The sequence below is a fragment of the Pollicipes pollicipes genome, unplaced genomic scaffold, assembly GCF_011947565.3.
Source record: "Pollicipes pollicipes isolate AB1234 unplaced genomic scaffold, Ppol_2.1 Scaffold_3447;HRSCAF=4054_pilon_pilon_pilon, whole genome shotgun sequence".
Taxonomy (NCBI): Eukaryota; Metazoa; Arthropoda; class Thecostraca; order Pollicipedomorpha; family Pollicipedidae; genus Pollicipes; species Pollicipes pollicipes.
Genome location: NW_023596297.1, coordinates 42816814 through 42837792, shown reverse-complemented (window position 1 = coordinate 42837792; position 20979 = coordinate 42816814). Strand labels below are relative to the sequence as shown.

At 57.1% G+C, this 20979-nt stretch overlaps 1 protein-coding gene across 5 annotated transcripts in view; it reads left to right on the top strand.

The window, feature by feature from the left end:
* LOC119092078 (protein O-mannosyl-transferase Tmtc3) overlaps positions 1 to 20979 on the top strand; it is a 75768-nt gene that overhangs the window by 42147 nt on the left and 12642 nt on the right. For all 5 annotated transcript variants that reach the window (XM_037215048.1, XM_037215047.1, XM_037215049.1 and 2 more), the window contains 5 exons: positions 11940 to 12076; positions 13118 to 13199; positions 16816 to 16915; positions 18249 to 18364; positions 20374 to 20546. In XM_037215048.1, the coding sequence (XP_037070943.1) occupies positions 11940 to 12076; positions 13118 to 13199; positions 16816 to 16915; positions 18249 to 18364; positions 20374 to 20546 (608 nt within the window). The remainder of the gene's footprint in view (positions 1 to 11939; positions 12077 to 13117; positions 13200 to 16815; positions 16916 to 18248; positions 18365 to 20373; positions 20547 to 20979) is intronic.

The following is a 20979-nucleotide window of genomic DNA, read 5'->3' as shown; positions in this document are numbered from 1 at the left end:
GCTAAGTGTCCCAGGAGACATGAGGAAGATATGGTTCGTACCTTGAAGTGTAGCTTTGTGTTTTTGAAGCGCGACATTGGCTTATGCCGTACGGTATGCTTCTGGTGTGGAAGAACCGTGCAGAAGCTGCTTTCTGGCTACCCCTGTTTCATGGTCATCGGGATATTTTAGCGTATTGCACACTAGGTGGCGCATATGACGAAAGATTACACGTGTGGGCTGAAGTCGGCTTTTCAGAGAAGATGATTGCGCTTGTGGGATGGGCTTTTGAAGTTGGGCCGAGGGTGTGGCGGGTTTTCAGAACCTGAAGCAGTGAGCTGTACCCCCGAGTCGACACTGGAGGCGCAGTTGGCAGTCGCCTGAGGATCGCGACGCCGCTGCCCTCCGGCGCGCACCCCAGTGAAAGGGAAAGATATGCGGCGAACGCCAAGGCGAGCGAGCAGATAGCCATCAGCGCCCGGCATTCACTGGATACCTTTTCCGCGTACTTTTTTCCGCAGTCGTGCGTTAGGGTCTGGTGAGGGACATTTGAGCCGAGGACACTTTGTCGCAATTCACTGCAATATAAGAACAATATGTGATGCATTTCACTTCGGATGGAATTTCTGAAAAGCCTTAGTAGTTGCAACGTGACAATAAATGGTGGATTGATGCTACCTACGCAGTATCAATTGCCCCAGTGTTGAAATGCTGAAATATTGCCTATTTAGCCAGAGAGCCTATAGCCATTTGCGCCCTGAAAACTATGAGACGTTCCGCCCATCTTCACCCACCCATACAAACGCATGTGAAAGCTTGGGCTTGGTATGATAGCCGCTCCTAGCACTTGGGCTCGCTATGCACTCGGAATATTCCGGCTGCCATGTATACTCATCATGATGGGAAGATATTTTCACCACTGTTACCAAATGAACTGAGGACGCTCTCTTCCGTGCGGCGTACCTGTTGTATACCGTCACTGACTGGCATGTCTCGAGGATCCTTCGCCCCTCGCCTGGGCCGCGATCGTTCGACGACGCCATGACTGAGGGAAAACATTGTCAAGTCTTCCTCACTTCCCAACTTTCCTGTTTGAATTGTGTGACACCAGCGGCGCGTAAATTGCGGGACTGGCGAACAGTTGGCGAACCTCTTCTCTGGCGACTGCGTAGCCGGCAACCAGCTGGGGCACTCACTGTCGCCTCTCGGCACTGCACCAGACGCGACGTCGCTGGCCGTGCCGTCGGATGTGCCGCTGTTCGCCTCCGCCCTCTCCAGCCGGTCCGGCCACTGTCTGGTACTGTCCGCCTCCGCCCTCTCATGCCGGTCCGGCCGCTGTCTGGTACTGTCCGCCTCCGCCCTCTCCAGCCGGTCCGGCAACTGTCTGGTACTGTCCGCCTCCGCCCTCTCCAGCCAGTCGGGCCGCTGTCTGGTGCTCTCTGCCGTTCTGTCCAGCCGGTCGGGACGCTGTCCAGTGCTGTCCACCTCCGTCCTCTTCAGTCGGTCCAGCCGCTGTCCGGCGCTGTCCGCCTCCGCCCTCTGCAGCCGATGCGGCCGCTGTCCGGCCGCCGTCCGATGCTGTTCGCCGCCTTGTCCTGCTGCTGCCGAGCGGCTGCGGCCGGCCTCCCGGGTCCGGTGGACGAGCCCAGACCTGTTTTTCAATTACGGCGGCCGGCGGTGGCCGACTGAGAACCGGAGAGTCATCGGCGCGTGACAGCCTGATCCATCCGTGTGTTTGTTTCGCGTAATGAATAGTGCTGCTTTAATCACGTCGGTGGCGCTGGAGCTCGGCGGCGGTGGCCGGCGGCGGCCGGCCGGCCGGGCCTTCGCTGATGGGCGTCACGTGCTGCAGCTGCGTCCCAACGTCCCGAGCGTTGGCGGCCTGCCTGTCGGACGGACCGACACCGGCCGGTGGACCGAGCGAGACCCCCACCTCTGACCGAGCGAGACTCCCACCTCTGACCGAGCTGCTCTGCAGACGGTGGACGTGCAGCGGGCCGGCCGGCCGCGTCAGAGGGCGCGGTGCCGCCGCCAACCGCTGGCGGGCCGTACCGGACGCGCCCCCTCCCGCCGCGCAGCACGCCGCACTCAAACGGATCCAATCATCGTATATCGCTCGGCGTGGACGCTGCGAGCGGCCGGCCCGCTGCGTCGGTCGCTCGCAGCGCCGGGGCCCGCCAGCCGTCCTGGCCCGCCGTGCAAGACGTATGCAACTTCATTATGGCGGCGTCGGCGCCGGCCGCATTGCTCCCGGGTCAGCCGATGCCCCGTGGCCCGCTCCCACGTTATGACAATGCCCGTGTTAGATTGCACGTGGAGATATCGCCATCATCTGATGCCACGTGGTGACACCGCTGGGGGACCCAATCCCGCGTCTGCCTTTCTTCATCGACGGTGGTCTGAGCCATGCGGTGACATGGGCCGTGTCCGGAGCCCATGCGGTGACATGGACCGTGTCCTGATCGCACATAGTGACGCCGCCCGTGGCCCGGTCCCTGGGAATGTCGCCGCTCCGCTGTGCACCGCCGGGTTCGGAGACATTGGCGCTTCTGTCGGAGTGATAATCGCGCTTTTGCACCTGTGCCACTTTCGGCGGTTTATTGCGACGTGTTTCTTACGGTGCAGGACGCATTGAGGTCAGAAAATGCACTTATGCCCTGAGCGTGGCGAACGTGCGCGGGTGCTTCATCTGCAAGGCGGTGCAGAAGAAACGGCGTCCGAGAGCGCACGCCAGGAAGTGCCGTCACTTAGATCACCGGGTGATGGCTTTCAGACGGTGCAGGCGCGGAGGCCGGACCAGACGTGATGCCCGGTACAGATAGTGCAGGCCGACCGTGAAGATGCTCTTTACGGACGGCAGTGATGACCGCAGTAAAGTTGGATGCAGCCCTCACCGGTGGCGGACTGAGAGCCGGCCACGCCCGGCCGGCCGTCCCTCACTGGTCAGGCGGGCACGGCTGCTGATGATTTACGGCCTCCGTCCGAACGAAAGACAGCGGGGGTCAGCGCCGGATGGCGGCGGCAGCTGCCAGCGTCCCTAACCGCCGCCGTAAATCGGCTAATTTACGACACGACCTTATCTGCCGCGTTGATCATGCTCCGCGGCTGTCCTGTGGGCGGGGGTGCCCGGCGGGGCGACGCACGCGCGCTGTCCGCAGTCTCGGCCGGTAGATCTCTCTGCGAAGGCTCTGCCACCGCGTCTCCGGTGATCGGTACTCCTTGTGGGCAACCAGTGGATGGTGGTCTGGCCACCATATGACTTTTATGCGGGGGCGTAGTTTCGCGAAGTGAGTTGGGTGGACTGAACCGTGACAAGTCATGAAACCCGCCCCCTTAAATTCGCCAACAAACAGGTATCTCCCTGGATTTGGCCCATTATTCTTTGCAAGTGGTGGGAGGGGGCTGAAGCCTTCCCAACTGAGTAGCAAAATACACCCCGGTTTTATGGGTCTGGATGACGTGGAGGTTGACAAACCAAAATATATGTCTAACAGGAGAGGGAGAGCAGGAGCAGGAGCAGGAGCAGGAGCAGGAGCAGAAGAGGGAGGGAGACATTAATATTAAAGTAATCTGCAAATGGGAAACGTGTTTGACGTACATCTTTGGTAATACATTGTTTGAGGAAATGTCAAATACGGCACCAGCTTCGAGAGGCGGGTACACGTAACCGGCCGATGACAAATGACTTGTAGGTAAAGAAAGAAATAAATTCAACGCACTGGAACCTTCTAGACGATGAACAATGTAATGCAATGTAGGAAGGGACGCATTCAGCCACGATAAACTTATCCGACGATTCTTATCTCTGTGGTAATTATCTACGGATATTTGTTTACGTTCGGCAGGTTCTGAACTTATCCCCTTGTTTCCTCATGGGTACGCCACGTATAGTAGCTGGTGATAGCTAGGCATGACGTAGATAGGATGCCCCCACTTGACCAAACTTGACAAACAGTCATCTGACATTTGCCCTCGGCCTGTAAAATTATCTGCGATAGTTATCCGTGTTCGCAGTGCCAAATCCCATGCCAAAAATAAATGTTCTGGATAATTGTGACAAGATTAGTGGCGGGCCGAACGCGGCACGCACGTCAAGCTGGGTGCAAGCCAATGCGCTCCTAGTGGAATAACTGCGGGGACTTCTGCCTTCGTCTCGTGTGCTAGATTACACAAACTGGCACACCAGACGAGGACGACAGCCGGAACAATTATTCCATCTGTGATACGTCTTTCCAGTCCCACCGTAAAACCTGAACAACTGTTTGCACAATAGCCCTCCTGAGCATCGAGAGCCCATGTACGTTCGCAGGAGTCTTCAGGGCTCCGGCAACAGCGTATGACCCACGGAGCAAATTGGAAGAATCCTCTACCAATGGCAAGGGCTCAGAGCTATCGCAAGCACCCCGGCAGGTTAGGATGTAGGATTCCGGACAAGAGCGTAGGTGACTCCGAGCGAATTGAAAGAACCAAAGACCAATGTGGGAGGTTCCTGAGCGATGGAGAGTGCCCGGCAAGTCATCACATTGGGCCCCTGACAACAGCGTAAGAACCTTTAGACAGCTTGATGATACCTAAAACTTTATTCCCCGCTAACTGAACCACACTGCCTCTAAGACATTTAAATTTACAACGCTTACAAAGTTATAAAAAATGGTGTATGTACCACCAAAGATGCTATTTGTGAGTTTGAGCGTACGCTGTGCGAGGCAATATATCTTTGCGTGTATATAACTGGATATGTTGCGTGTATATAACGCAATGTTATGTGTGCGGTATAGCGGACACCTGAGATTGCAGCCAAAACTAAGCAAGCTTTCTGTTGGCGAAGAGTTTAGAACGCTTCAGAAAGGCATTCTTAAGGCAGAAGAACTCAACAATGTCATAAGCGTGGTGAACAAAAGAAAGCATCCGGACGGGTAAATTGCTGAATCATAGGCCATGAATGTGGTGGTGAAGCAACTTTCCGTGCATGCAAATAATGCACTAAGCAGCCCGGGAACAGAGGAAGGGCCGCAAGTAGTAACTATGGGAGCCATCAGTATAATATTACATGGATGGTTAAAATGCCCAAACTAACAGGGGTGTATTCCCCATGATTTATTACGCCAAACGTTAACATATCTTGCAAGATCTCCCTGGGCTGGGTTGGAGCCAAAAACTGAAATTTGGGGCTGGTTTTTGGAAGGTAGCCATGCCTAGTTTTCATTGATTTATCATTTGTAAAGAACATCTCGCTGAATCCGGAAAAAGCGGACGGGGCAAGAGTCCAGGGCAAGGGTCTGGTTTTTGTCAGTTTTTCTTTTTACGTCGTTTCTGGTCAGGCATTGGTTCTTACTGGATATCTGGCTTAACTCTGAGCTGGGTTTGCTGGATTTCTGTATCTTATAGGTCAGTCTCTGGATCCTCCAAGATATTACTAGGCTGGATCTTAGTTCCTGTTGGATCCTTAAGTACATTTTAGGCCGGATCCTTACTCTTGTTAGCTCGCTCGGCCTTCTGTCATGCTGGGTCCTGGTTCTTGCTGTGTCATTCGGCTTAATGTCAGGCTGGATCTCAGTACTACCGGTTTCCTCGGCTTGGTTTCTGTATGGCTCCTGGGTTCTTCCTAGTCCCAGGAACCAGTCCCCGAGAGCAAATCTTGGGAATGGAGCATATGTTTGATCACTATTAATGTTTTATGTTTCTGAGATTCATGATACGTTGAAATGATGTAATATGTACTGCCGCGATGGCTTAAATAATTACGTGCGCAATGCCTCCCCCCCTCCGAAAAAAACTGCAACGGACCGAAAACCGAATATGTTCATATTGGGTTTCGGCTGACCAAATGTTTTGACTTCTTGTGCGCCAGTGCCTGGTACAGTTGGATGCAGCCTGCAGCTGCCGCAGAGCCGGTCACGCCCGGATGGCCAGTACCCAGCAACCGGACCGGGACGGCTGGCCGCGGCTTAGATGGATATTGGCGATAGAGACGCAAGTTTTTCCCCGAAATTTTTGTCTGCGCAGACCCACCCCGGCCAGTTTGAGATGCAGTACTGAACAGTATGGCGTGCCTGGTGACCCCACTAATCCCGAACAGTCTGGCGTGCCTGGGGACCCCACTAATGCCGAACAGTCTGGCGTGCCTGGGGACCCTACTAATGCCGAACAGTCTGGCGTGCCTGGGAACCCCACTAGCAACGAACAGTCTGGCGTGCCTGGGGACCCCACTGACACCGAACAGTCTAGCGTGCCTGGGGACCTCATTAATGCCGAACAGTCTGGCGTGCCTGGGAACCCCACTAGCAACGAACAGTCTGGCGTGCCTGGGGACCCCACTGACACCGAACAGTCTAGCGTGCCTGGGGACCTCATTAATGCCGAACAGTCAGGCGTGCCTGGGGACCCCACTAATACCGAACAGTCTGCCGTGCCTGGGGACTCCACTAATGCTGAACAGTCTGGCGTGCCTGGGGAACGCACTCGAATCCAGCATCAGTCCTATACTCTTAATTTTGGAACGTTAAATTTACTGTCCTACGTTATGTTGGCTGTTTGTGTAGAACGTACAACAATGTCGCTAACATTGGCCAAGAACCTGTGAATAATGCGTATTGCTCAGACCCGTAAACAGCAAGAACAATAATACCCTTATTATTTTTTCACACTGTGCTGCTGGTTAGAAGGCGGCGCTGGATACGGCCCAAGAGTTGCATGGTCATTAGCCGTCTGCACCAGAGAAATCCAATGTGTGTGGTGTGAGGTGGAGCCGAATCTCCTGTTGCATTGGTTGTGACTAATCGGATCACAAGCCGCATACCACATTTTGATAAGCTAAATCATGTAGTTTGGCTTCGTAAGGTAGGTGCCTATTAATGTTCACAAGTGGGAAGCATAGCTACATCGTTAGAAGCAATAGTTGTCAAACGTACTTTACTGATTGGATATTTCTTTAAGGTAGCTTCTTCTCCGAGAGGTAAGCGTAAAAATGACTCATCCATGTAGCCTCACTGATCTGTGATGTGTTATCTGTCCCGATGAGAACTTAAGAAACAACAATTTGGGATAATAAAAAGTCGTTTTTGGGATATGCAATTATGCGCACCTTTTCCGTTCTGCATTTAGTTTAGGCATTTTAAATGTAACACCAGAAATGGGCCATTTGAGCAACTCGTGAAAAATGGTCCCGTGTAAAAGCCGAACGAGTTTGACCCACAACCCGGTAAAATGCCCGCAGGCCATAACCAGGTGAGATATGCCTAAGTGGCGTGTCAGAAGACTGCCCTTTTGGCACGCGCTCGGCACGCGCGGGGTCGGCTGGCGGCCCGATCCTGGTGCCATGCAGCATCTGGTCCTGTAGCCAAGGCTTTTGGCACGTGCTCGGCACGCGCGGGGTCGGCTGGCGGCCCCGATCCTGGTGCCGTCAGCATCTGGTCCTGTAGCCAAGGCGGCGACTATTCAGTGGTCTCCACTTGCTCATCCCTCCGCTCGCATCCCTGTGCATACGTGTTCACTACATCGATCAGTTTTGATAGTGATAATGACGGGCTTTACGTCTCATCAACTGTCAGGGCCATTTGGAGACGGATGTCTCCATTAAGCATCATGTGGGATGCGGTAGCAGCGTGGTAGGGGCCGAAATCTAAGACCGACAGGCCGAGAGCCCAGCGCCGAACTACTATACCACTACCGGCCTCAACTATGAGTCTTATTTGATGGGAGCCGAGTGCCCGAACCACTACACCACTACCGGCCAGAGCTATGAGTCTTAGGTGATGAGAGCCGAGCGTCCGAACCACTGCACCACTACCGGCCAGAGCTATGGGTCTTATTTGATGGGAGCCGAGCGTCCGAACCACTACACCACTACACCACTGCCGGCCAGAGCTATGGGTCTTACTTGGTGAGAGCCGAGCGTCCGAACCACTACACCACTACACCACTGCCGGCCAGAGCTATGGGTCTTACTTGGTGAGAGCCGAGCGTCCGAACCACTACACCACTACCGGCCCCAGCTGCGAGTGTTATTTGATGTAAGAAAGAAATGTCTTCAGTGCTTGGTTTGTCAGCATATGAGTTGAACGTTGCCATGTTAATTAGCTACCCTAGCTACATATACCAGGAGGTAATGGCCGAACGAGGCTGTAGTGCATATAAGCAGTGTAGTCGGTAATTAGCCATACAACGTCGTTTAGTACCTCCTGGCATATTGAATGTCATTCACTCAACATAAGGGCTCTGGACTCAGCGGTGAATTTTACAGACCAGGCTGGAACTGCCTCCTCGAGCCTTTTTCGTGCAGTTTCCAGACCAGATCATCCCTTCCTCTTGACATGTCCTTTCGAACTCCCTCCAGTTTTGGATTCTGTACTCTCGCGATACAGTATCAAATATAGGTATAGAAAATGTTCGCGCTGCCAACGATGAGGACATCTTGCATGGTGTAGTTTGCATTCGTGTATCCACTTACGCCCCTCCGTTCTTGGCCGCAGTCGACCTTACGCCTGCAGGTAATGGTCGCGGCTTCATTGTTGATTGGGCAATCTAACGCCTGTCATAAACTCACGCCCACTGCAGAAATACGCCAGTGCCAGATCAATAACCAACGCCACGTGACGTGCACATGGCACGACCCGCCAGCCATCATCGCAGCCCCGTCCTTACCGGTCACGTCGATATCATCACCATCGAGCCGCACACGGCTTTCTCATATCCAGCGTTACGCAGTCTGCGCCGACCATTCATTGGGCTTCAGATCCTCCTCGCCGTCGTAACCCTGTCTTGTCCGCTGTTTCAGTCATCGTGTTTGCACGCTGGCAGCATTGCCTGCCGTAATTGCGAAGCCGTCCTCAGTTTCACAGTGCATGAATAGGACGAAATCCGCCCACAGGCCGGGTAAAGTTTTGATCGAGAGTTGAATTTAAAGCTCAAGCATTCATCTGTCACAGTTTTTCGCATCACATCTTGAGCTAATCATTCGCGACGTCTCTGACTGCACCATGCGACCAGCGAAATCTGAGCGACTAAAACTCCGCTGCTAGGTACCGCATGATCTGCACGTGGCCTAATCCTGTTGTCTGCTCCATGTGACGGCGTCCGCTGCCTAGTGCGGCTGTGTACTGTTCGTTGCAAGAGGCGGTCCCCACTGACCGAGTCCTGTTGTCTGTTGTTAGAGGCGGTCCCTACTGGCTGAGCCCTGTTGTCTGTTTCAAGAGGCGGTCCCCACTGACCGAGTCCAGTTATTCTCTGTTCCAAGAGGTGATACCCGCTGGTGGAGTCCTGAGGTTTGTCGCGATAGGCGGTCCGCGCTAAGAGAGTCCTGTTGTCTTCGTCGAACTCCGGCCGCCTCCCTGTTTTTTTGTTGTTGTTGTTGTTGTTGAGAAAGTAACGCCACGCGCGTCGTCGTGCACCCTTTTATGGAGCGGCAGTGGTCACAGTGACCATAGTAGTGCTCAGAAACAATGGTGCAACCGGGTTTCGAACTCGGGCCTCCCACGTGAGAGCCGAAGGCCGTTGCTGCCGCAGCCAGGCACTATTCTCTCGCCATTTGACGGCGCTCTCTCTGGCTGCTCGCTAGCGCGCTGGTGTGCGACCCCGACTGGATTTCTGCGACTGGAGACACCAGCGGACGCCGCCCCGGTCGCCCGGCTGCACAGGGTTTATTTCACCGCCCAGCGGTCCGGGTGCGGCGCCGGCGCCCGCCCTCTCCGCGGTCATAATTTATGGACGCCGGCAGTCCGTTTCATTATGGCTGCCGTGTCGGGTGGCAGCTGACATTGTGGCGACCGGCGCGGCATAGGTATGCGGTGTGCAGAGGAGAGGAGGCTGGTACATTGCGGCGGTCACCGATCGGCGCGGCGTAGGCATGCGGTGTGCAGGAGAGAGGAGGCTGGTACATCGCGGCGGTCACCGACCGGTGCGGCATAGGTATGCGGTGTGCAGGAGAGAGGAGGCTGGTACATTGCGACGGTCACCGACCGGTGTGGCATAGGTATGCGGTTTGCAGAGGAGAGGAGGTACATCGCGGCGGTCACCGATCAGCGCGGCGTAGGTATGCGGTGTGCAGGAGAGAGGAGGCTGGTACATCGCGGCGGTCACCGACCGGCGCGGCATAGGTACGCGGTGAGCAGAGAAGAAGGATACAGGGGGTCGGCGCTGGTACGGGGGGTCGGCGCGGGATGTGCAGATGAAAGGTAGGCTGGTGCGGGGGCGCGGGTCGGTGTGGACTGTGGACCACCGTCAGCACGCGCGAAGCGATTTTTTTTCTTTTCTTTTGCTGTTTCAGCGTGCGCCGCTGTGCTGGACATTGCGCTGCTGGACTGCAGTGAAGATTCGAGTGACATTGGCACACACCTTGTGCACGCCTATCTAGCGCGTATGATCCAGCGAGTGATATGGGCTGGTCGTTGTGCCAGTGCTACGTGAGAATGCCATCTGACGGTATGTGCTAAGCCCGCGTGTTTTGGCTAGCATTTGTGCATTCCCGTCGTATGCACATCGGTCACGTCTGTTGCGCCTATGGTTAAGCTTCGGTACGCCGATGAGCCCCAAGGCTGCGTTACTGGAATGCCCTGCTTCGGACCAGTTCTCATAGGTCCAAGCTTATCGCGCCATACACTCCACATTACGGTGCGGTACACAAGCGCGACTCCCGCGCTATCACGGCCCTAAACCCATGGCCCGGCAACACAGCCGAGAGACCCGCCCACTGCTGGAAAACTCTTCAAAGCCCACAGCGCCCCTGTATCAGCATGTGGCGTGGCAGCGGCCGGTCACACTGGTGCCGCCTCGGGTGGGCGCCTCTTAGACGGCGGCGCGGCAGCGGCCGGTCACACTGGTGCCGCCTCGGGTGGGCGCCTCTCAGACGACGGTGCGGCAGCGGCCGGTCACGCTGGTGCCGTCTCGGGTGGGCGCCTCTTAGACGGCGGCGCGGCAGCGGCCGGTCACAGTGGTGTCGTCTCGGGTGGGCGCCTCTCAGACGGCGGCGCGGCAGCGGCCGGTCACAGTGGTGTCGTCTCGGGTGGGCGCCTCTTAGACGGCGGTGCGGCAGCGGCCGGTCACAGTGGTGCCGTCTCGGATGGGCGCCTCTCAGACGGCGGCGCGGCAGCGGCCGGTCACACTGGTGCCGCCTCGGATGGGCGCCTTTCAGACGGCGGCGCGGCAGCGGCCGGTCGCACTGGTGCCGCCTCGGATGGGCGCCTTTCAGACGGCGGCGCGGCAGCGGCCGGTCACAGTGGTGCCGCCTCGGGTGCGCGCCTCTCAGACGGCGGCGCGGCAGCGGCCGGTCACAGTGGTGTCGTCTCGGGTGGGCGCCTCTCAGACGGCGGCGCGGCAGCGGCCGGTCACACTGGTGCCGCCTCGGATGGGCGCCTTTCAGACGGCGGCGCGGCAGCGGCCGGTCACAGTGGTGCCGCCTCGGGTGCGCGCCTCTCAGACGGCGGCGCGGCAGCGGCCGGTCACACTGATGCCGTCTCGGGTGGGCGCCTCTCAGCGCTGTCGTCGCGGTACCGGACCGTCCGCGCCAACCCGGATATGCAGAGTAAACGAGCTGTATAACTCAAATCATTGAATAGTATATCGTATATTGCATGTATTTTTGTAGGTTTCGCCAAATCAAACCAAAGTCGGGCGACGGTGTGCACAAGCGCTGGATCGCGATGAGCATTGTTTTACTGCCAACAGGTCCGTGTGAAGCATGCTCTGTATAAGCTTGGACTTTTATCATTTGGGACAGATGGTCATGCCCAGAGACAGAGGACTACCGCACTGTCTTCGCTCAGCAAAGCAAGATATAACCAAATGTACCAAATGAGATTGGTTTTCTTGAGCGCACGGAGCCGCACCGCTCGAACTGGGGACGCGCATTGACACGCCCTGGGAGCGCAGTCACGCAGCCTGCCTCCTTCGTCGAGTGCCGTCTCGGCTGCTGTTGTATCGCAGCCTGCCACCTTCATCAAGTGGCGCCTCCGCTGCTGTTTCAGGAACAGTCACACAAGTCGTACCGGCCGCTGTGCGTGCTGACCTTCCGCTGGAACTACTACCTGCACCAGCTGCAGCCAATGGGCTACCACCTGGTCAACGTGGCTCTGCACGCACTTGTCTGCGTCCTCTTCTTCAGGTGGGTGAGCCATTGGTCCTCCGTCGTCTGCGTCCTGTCCTGCAGGTCGTCGGCAGCTGTGTGGTGTGGAGGTGGTGCGGCCTGGTGGGGACATAGTGCCACGTCGGCACATAGTGCCCTGGAGGGGCCCGCGCCGGCCGCTGTCACCGGGCGAGGGCCGCCGGGAGGTGGCACCTTCAGCGAGTCCCTGAGACTGATGCAGGATGACCCGTCATGAGCCGGGCCACGCACATGCGGACGTGCCGGCGGCCGGTCACGCGCTTTTCCGTTCTCAAACTGTGTCTTTCTGAAAGGTGTGTGCGACGGAGGCGACGCCTGCTGCACTGCCGCCCGTTAGCCAGCTCCCGGACCCCGCTAGAACTGTCCAACCTGATTCCCTCTGATCCCCCTGATCCCTCCCATGATACCCTGAGGCGGACACTCCGCCCTCCGGCCGGCCGCTGCCACGCCGCGCGCGACATCTCGCCGTCCGCCGCTCATTAGCGTGGCCGTGGCTGAGCAGCGCCTGAGCTTAGGCCGTCGTCAGGCCGAGCCGGCGCAGCACGCGGCGGCGCGACCCTCCTCGCGGACACTCGGGCGGCGTCGGCCTCCGTGTGACGCAGCGTGTGACGAGAGGTCGACGTCTGCGCGAGGAGGTGCATCTGCAATCGTGATCCGCAGGCGCGTCGTCACAACAGTGCGTCCAAATGCTGGCAGGATGTACAGTTGTGGCTGATCGCCATGCGTTCCCTCTCATTCACAGCTCCTTCTCCTGAGTTCCTCTGGCCGCTGCCGCTAAATGCATTCTGCTCACGGGTGCCGATTTCACTGGCAGTTGTTGACCTTTGCTGCAGCCGACTTCAGCTCCTCCCAGCCGGATCCAGCGTGGAAAAACTGTGTTAAATGTGAACAAGCTGTTAAAACTGTGTTAAACTCTCCTGTGTTAGTGAGCAAGTGTAGTTGCATCTCCTCCCTACCTCGTTGATGGTCACTGATGGAAGGGAGGCGTATTAACGTCTCTTTTGACAGCGGCGGTGGCCTGACGCGTTTGTCTCCGTTCAGGGTGTGCGTCATGTTCCTGCCGGAGCTGGGTAGCTTCCTGGCGGCGCTGTTGTTCGCCGTGCACCCTATCCACACGGAAGCGGTGAGTGCTGCCGCGGAGGAGCGGCCCGGGTGTCGCCGGACTCCACCGGACCCTAGCCTTGCGCCGGCGTCTGGCGACCTTGCTGGCTCTGCCAGTTCCCGGCATGTTATAATTTTGCCCGGTATTTGTATAACATCGTGACTTTCTTTGCTCGTGGTGCTGCCCAGGCGAGCCACGCGTGGTTGGACAGCGTTCCTGGTCGCCTGGTCTCCTGGGCGCCTGTGCTGACCCCTGAACATTGTCTTGCCGACGTTCAGGACCCGGGTAGCCGGCGAGGCAGGCGCATCTCCGATCGACCCTCCCTGGCCCAGCCTGTGATATGCTGCCTCCAGCATGCCCTCTCCCCCCCCCCCCCCCGCGGCGTGCAGACATATTGACCGCGAACTGCGCCGCTGGCCGCGCTATATTTGACGCCGCTAGCGCCGAATGGCTAGGCGCGGTGATAATTGTGACCAATGAGGGGGGGGGGGGGGGGGGCCTGTCTGTGGCCGGTCGGGCGGGCGGCTGGCTGGGACGGCTCGACGGCGCGAACCGGGAAATGGTCCGCCCACTGGCAGCCGCGCCCCTCCTGGCGGCGTGAGGTGGCGGCTGTTGTGTGTTCAGCCAACACCGTCCGCCGTGTGCAGATGGAGGCTCTGTAGAGCCTTCCTATAGATGAGCGTGCGAGGCAGCACACCTGTAATAAAATGGTCTCTCCTGGGCTGTGTGCTATTATCGTTTTGCCGTATTTGTTCTGTGTTGCTTTTTCCGCTCCTGCAGTGTCATTCGAGACAGGCTGGCTGGTTTTCCTTTGTCGGGCCTTTGCTGTCACTCGGTTGCCGTTTACCGACCGCCGCGCGTTATAACCAGCAGCGCACACATCCGGCGCGGGCGGCCGCCGGCGCGCTGTCCCCAGCACCGCTACCGCCTGGCCCGCCATGCTGTCCCCAGCACCGCTGCCGCCGGCTGGCTCTGCGCGAGCCTCACCACCGGGCAACGTGGCGTTGACCCACCTCCGCCTCGGTGGGTGCCGCACCGACCCGCGTCCGGCCGGGTCGGCGCAGGCTTCACCAGCGGGTGGCCTGGCGTTGACCCACCTCCGCCTCGGTGGGTGCCGCACCGACCCGTGTCCGGCCGGGTCGGCGCAGGCCTCACCAGCGGGTGGCCTGGTGTTGTCCCACCTCCGCCCGGCCGGGTCGGCACGGGCTTCATCAGCGTGTTGCCTGGTGTTGACCCGCCGTCTCCACGGTCGTGCGCGTATCAGAACGCGTTGTTCTCATCAGCGTCGTTCTCCAACGCGTCATTATTGTGACTGGCTCGCGGCCAGGCTTGTAATCAGCGAGCGGGTGGACGCAGTAATCTGTTGCTGAAGTGTCAGAAGCATGGCCGAGAAGTCTCCGGCGTCTTCTGAGACTGGAGCTGGATATAGTGCTACGGATATGGTCGGCGATAATGGGGATGTGGTATGTGCGCTAGTTTTCCTGCTGCGGCCACCACCCGTGTCCCATGGCCCTACTTCATGGCTTCTGCCCGGCGGCCGTCACATGAGGTGACCCATGTCCATCTGTGAGAAATATTGACGAGCGATATTTGCTCGCTCCAGGTCCATCATGTGGGATATTGGCAAGCTATGATTGCTCGCTCCAGCTCCATCTCTCCTGAAAGTTAGAATGCGGTATGGAAACTGGTTAATCATACGCAATGTTGGCCTCAGGACAAATGACGCGTTAGCTGAGAAGACTTCACCTTATCCGTGTTCGCATGGCTCAGCACATATCGGCTTTGTCGAATGCATCAGTTGCATGCAGCGAATGCATCAGTTGCATTTCGCACCCATTGCTGCCACAGTCGCTGTGCACCTTTCAGCAAGGACATGCTAACAAGGTTCGTGGGTGGTAGGTGTTTTGACACGCTAGTGTTGGCTGACATTTGTTAATGAGTCAGATTGCGTGACCGTGTAATAACGATCTTCCATTTCATGCCAAACCGTTGCGACAAGGGCACATCCGCGCCTCGTTCGGTGTCGCGCGCGTTGGCCCGCCAGGTGGCAGGAGTGGGTGGTTGGTCTCGTCGCCGCTGGAACGCTGCCGGGCCTCGGTGCATGCGACGCATTGGTTGACTTCGACACCTCGATATGATCTCCTGGATCTCCTGGGTCTCTCCTGGGCAGGACCGATGGCCGGGCAGGACATCTACAGGGCAGGACCGATGACCGGGCAGGATATCGACAGGGCGGGACCGATGACCGGGCAGGATATCGACAGGGCGGGACCGATGACCGGGCAGGATATCGACAGGGTAGGACCGATGACCGTGCAGGATATCGACAGGACAGGACCGATGACCGGGCAGGATATCGACAGGGCAGGACCGATGACCGGGCAGGATATCGACAGGGCAGGACCGATGACCGTGCAGGATATCGACAGGGCGGGACCGATGACCGGGCAGGATATCGACAGGGCGGGACCGATGACCGGGCAGGATATCGACAGGGCGGGACCGATGACCGTGCAGGACATCTGCAGGGCAGGACCGATGACCGGGCAGGACAGAACAGGGCAGAGTGGATTACAGAGCGGAACCGAGGACAACGCAGGGCAGGGGATGGCATACGACAAGGGACCATGCAGGTTGGAGGAAATGGCATGGCATAGAACACGGGGAGCAGACTACATGGGGAATGGGCACAAAGGGGTAGGTCAGACATGACTGGTGAAAAGCCAGAGGGAAAAACAAGACAAGACCGGTCTTGTACTGCTTTGTCTTGAGACACATCTCGTTCTGCCGTGCTCCAATCTATCATCTTGCCTACCCTGTCCCGTGATTTCCTCTACCCCTACCTTGCCCAGCCCAGCTGGTCCTCCCCACGTCTTTCCGTTCGGTTCAGTTTCGTTACATTTGGTTTTGTTGTATCCCGTGTCGTGCCGTGCTGTGCCGTGCCGTGCCGTGCCGTGCCGTGCCGTTCCGTTTCGTTCAGTGAATATTGTAGGGTAAGCAACGTCCCGTATAAATGGGGAACGTGTACATTTTGGCAGCAGAAAGAATGACGGGTGTAAGCATTTGAATCACAAATGTTGCCCTGTGGCCCTAATATCACGCTTAAGTTTTGGTAGCTGAAGTAATGCTGCGCAGTGGTGAGCGCTGCATGAGTTTTTGTCGTACAGGTAATGACTGGTATCATTTTTTATATAAGCTTTGTGGTTTAGCGTTAACGCCACGCACTGGTTTTTCCAATGGAAGTAATGCCCCGTGTAAGCATTTATTTCCTTATAAGATTTTGCAGTAGACGTAAGACCGGGTCTTTGAAATGTAACTTTTGTGGTGAAGCATCAATGTCGGGTAGAAGTCTGCAGTAGAAATCATGTCGTGCAAGTAAGTACATACTAATAGTTTTGCAGCAGAAGTAGTGACGGACATAAGTTTGTAAAGCAAAATATTTGCCACGAGGCACTCACCAGGTTTAAGCACTGGCAGAAGAAGTAATGTTGTAGCACTCTGTCGGTAGGAGTTTTTAGCATCGCTCTGATGTTGATTTGATGGATGATGATTATGTTGATGATGATTTTAGCGTAGCGCCGGTGGAACCCGTGATATGATCTGCAGCGTTTGGTGACACGTCAGAGATGTTGGTCAGGTGACGGGCGTAGTGGGCCGAGCCGAGCTGCTGTCGTCCGTGTTCTTCCTGGCCGCCTTCCTGGCGTACGCTCGTTCGGTGCGGCTGCATCAGATCACAGGTGAGGGGTCGGTTGGCCCGGCGGCCGGCCCTCCGGATCGGCACCAGTGACGGCCGGCCCTGCTGGCCCCTGCCCCTGTTACAGACGATCACAGGAGCAGGGGCCAGTAGGGGCACGTGACCGCGGGCCGTGTCCGCCGTATCGGATGTCGCAGGGCTGGCGGCACGTGCTGGCTGTCGCTCGTTGTCGCCCTTGGCAGTGTGTGGCCCTGAAGGTTTCTTCATAAGTCTGGGGGGGGGGGGGGGGCACGTACTTTGTATTGGCGTTGACGTCCTTGCCATCAGTACCATCAAAAAGCTCCAATGTGCGCATTTATTCTTGCTTTCGTTACGCTTCTCTGGTATTTTCATGCCAGCCATGGCTGCCAGTGCAACAGACCGCCTGGCCGTGTGTACCTCGATCGGGAGTCAGTGGTGTCTGGCGAGGAGTGTGGCGAGAGATGCTCTCCGGACCCCTGATAGCTTGGCCGTGTGTACCTCGATCGGGAGTCAGTGGTGTCTGGCGAGGAGTGTGGCGAGAGATGCTCTCCAGACCCCTGATAGCTTGGCCGTGTGTACCTCGATCGGGAGTCAGTGGTGTCTGGCGAGGAGTGTGGCGAGAGATGCTCTCCGGACCCCTGATGGCCTGGTCGGGAGCGAAACAGCGGCAGATAGCAGTCTGTTTGCAATGAATCCGCCTGGCCCTCTCATTGCTGCTGATATGTGATCACATTTTCATATGACTGCTGGTGTGCGACCAAATTTTGCGTATGTCTGGCGTATGTGTGTCATGTATGTGTGTATGTCTTTCGTATGTATTTTCTCCTGTCATGTGTAATTTTTATCAGGTGGAAATGCAATACCGTACGTATCGAAGCACCTGCCCATACATTACGATCGCTAAGGCTTGTGTTCAGGAGGGATTGAAAGCCCTTGTGGATAGCGTGAGCTATGTGCATCCCACGACATATGGAATCGCAAACAACGCAGATATTTCGTACAGCAATCTGCTGCTTGACGGCCTCCCCTCGATAGGCAGTGTTGATTGGGCAACCCTTTTCGGGGTGGACGGGCAGCCAGATGCACCATCCGGTCTCGGGCAGCGTTCGCCTTCTTGGAATGAACCTTAAGTAAATTTTAACAACGAGAGTGCGCACTCCGTAAAAGTAGTTAGATTGCCGATGATATTCGGCCGAAGACTGCGTTTTGTGAGAAATATGCCTCAGACACGTAATGGCTTAATTTGGAGTACGCACTTCGTAACGTCTGCATGTTGTTCTCAGAATGGGCGCAAAATGACCCTAGAAGTCGACGCGCCCTAAAACCCCAATCATCATCATCGTCATTGTTCTCAGACTGGCGGTGGATGGCGGCGACCATCTTGTGCATCACGGCCGCCATGTTGTGCAAGGAGCAGGGCATCACTGTCGTCGGCGTCTGTGCCGTTTACGAGATATTTGTTGTGAGGAAGGTAAGTCGGCCCCATGCTGCGACCATGCCACCGAACCGGGCCAGCCGAGCGTGACGGGTGGGTCTGCTACCGCGTAACCGGTGGATGACGGCGGCGGTGTCCGCTAGGATCGCGCTGAAGCCGGCCACTCTGATGGAGCGCGCTGAGGCCGGGCACTCTGATGGAGCGCGCTGAGGCTGGGCACTCTGAGGGAGCGCGCTGAGGCCGGCCACTCTGAGGGAGCGCGCTGAGGCTGGGCACTCTGAGGGAGCGCGCTGAAGCCGGCCACTCTGAGGGAGCGCGCTGAGGCTGGGCACTCTGAGGGAGCGCACTGAGGCTGGGCACTGAGGGAGCGCGCTGAGGCCGGGCACTCTGAGGGATCGCGCTGAGGCTGGGCACATTGAGGGAGCGCGCTGAGGCTGGGCACTCTGAGGGATCGCGCTGAGGCTGGGCACTCTGAGGGAGCGCGCTGAGGCTAGTCACTGAGGGATCGCGCTGAGGCTGGGCACTCTGAGGGAGCGCGATGAAGCCGGGCACTGAGGGAGCGCGCTGAGGCCGGGCACTCTGAGGAAGCGCGCTGAGGCTGGGGACTCTGAGGGAGCGCGCTGAAGCCAGCCACTCTGAGGGGCCGCGCTGAGGCTGGACAGTCTGAGGGAGCGCGCTGAAGCAGCGAGATGAGCTGCCTCAGGTCCGCTCCGATCCCTGCGGTCGGCAAACCAAGGGCAGATTTGAGGCCCGTCTCTGTGGCAGCCCCTGTCAAGGTCACGTCAGTATGTCCCTGTGTATAAAAGTAATGATTTGTTATCCGACTTCGGCTGGGCTTTCAAAAATCGTGGCATGATTGGCCTAGCTGACTGTATGTTTGTCACGGCCAGCCAAATTGCAGCGGTTGCTTCAACAGACACCGCCAGGGAGGGGTTGACGCGGACCGTGGATGCTTCATCAAACACCGAAAGGAAGGGTTTGACGCGGGCCGTGGATGCCTGAATCACCTCATTTGGTGAACGTGCCAGAGTAATGCGGTTCAGCGTACAGCGTGTTCAGCGCACAGCGTGTTCAGCGTACAGCGTGTTCAGTATAGCGCATCACGGGTAAATACGAGCAGGCGACCGCTGCACGTATAGTTACTGCATTCGATACATATTGTGGCAAGTCACGTGATGACCTTGTTATCTGACGTTCGTGATGATCCCGTACCAGTCACAGCTAGTCCGCTGACTGGTGGTGTCCAGCCGGCGGTGCGGGGCTCTGCCGGCGTGTTCGGACCGAGCTCACCCGGTGGCGCCAGGGCCGCAGGGTCTGGACCCAGTTCGCTCGGTAGTGCCGAGCCGCGGGGTCTGCTGCTAGCCCCCCACCTAGCCCCCCACCTGCCCACCGATGTTGGCGTTGGCTCGTTGGGAGGACAGCGTTTCGCCTCGGATGGGCCCCCGGGGAACATTGCGGTGTTTGTGTCTTTTCGTAGCATGCTTTGGCGCGAGCCAACTGAACTTGAGGCACATTTTCGTTCTATGAGAACGTGTTGGGAAGTTTCCAGCTGTCGCTCGATAACTGGGATATTGTTTGCTGAAGGAAAATGTGCCTACTCAATTGTGTGCAGTACTGCACTTTTTCATGTCTTTTTATGCGGGCATGGTAGCAAACTGCTCCTTCCCCACCATGTCTCGGACGCATTTTCATACATGTTTCACCCTGTTCACCGTCCCAGCCATTCGTGTTGTAATCCATGCCACGGCGAGATGTTCGTTATGACCTAAGCGGCTTCACCTGAATGAAAATCAACGAATCTGACTCCATATAACGAATATCTGCACATTTATGTTACTTCTGTTTTCATTTATAAGTATTTTTATATAACTTCAATCTGTTCATGTGCTCTCAAATTATCTTCGTGATTTGGGAGCACATGAATCGCTCCCCCATTTCCCCTTTTGCCAGTGTCCACTATGATGCATTGTCAGCTGTAGCTGGGTCAGTCTGCCGGCGGTAACTGGCCTGTTGCTCAGTTCGAAGTCGGCCGTGACGTGTTTCAGCTGCGGCTGAGCAGCCTGACTCCGGTGCTGCACAGTCTGTTGCGAGGCAAGTCGGCTCCTCCGGCGTGGCTCTTCCCCACTGCCCGCCGGCTGGCCGCACTGGGCTTGACCACTCTCTGCCTGCTCGTGGCCCGGGTCAGGATCATGGGCGCCCAGCTGCCGGTGTTCACAAGGTCAGTGACACCTCTGCTGATGGTTTAGCTAAGGTCAGGGCGATGGGCGCCCAGCTGCCGGTGTTCACCAGGTCAGTGACGCCTCTGCTGATGGTTTAGCTAAGGTCAGGGTCATGGGCGCCCAGCTGCCGGTGTTCACCAGGTCAGTGACACCTCTGCTGATGGTTTAGCTAAGGTCAGGGCGATGGGCGCCCAACTGCCCGTACTCACCAGGGTCAGCAGGGTCTATTTTGACATGTTAACTGGGGGAAAATCATCTCCACCAGTGACTGACTGCCAAAGCCCACCCACAGATAACAGTGAAATTCCTTCCCCCGTTAGTGAAAGCGTGTTGTTGGTAGCACACCCGACCAAGCATTTGCCACCCGCTACCCGGCGCAGTAAACACTATATATCTGTAGTCATTCAGTTGCTTGCAAATAGAAGAACGGGG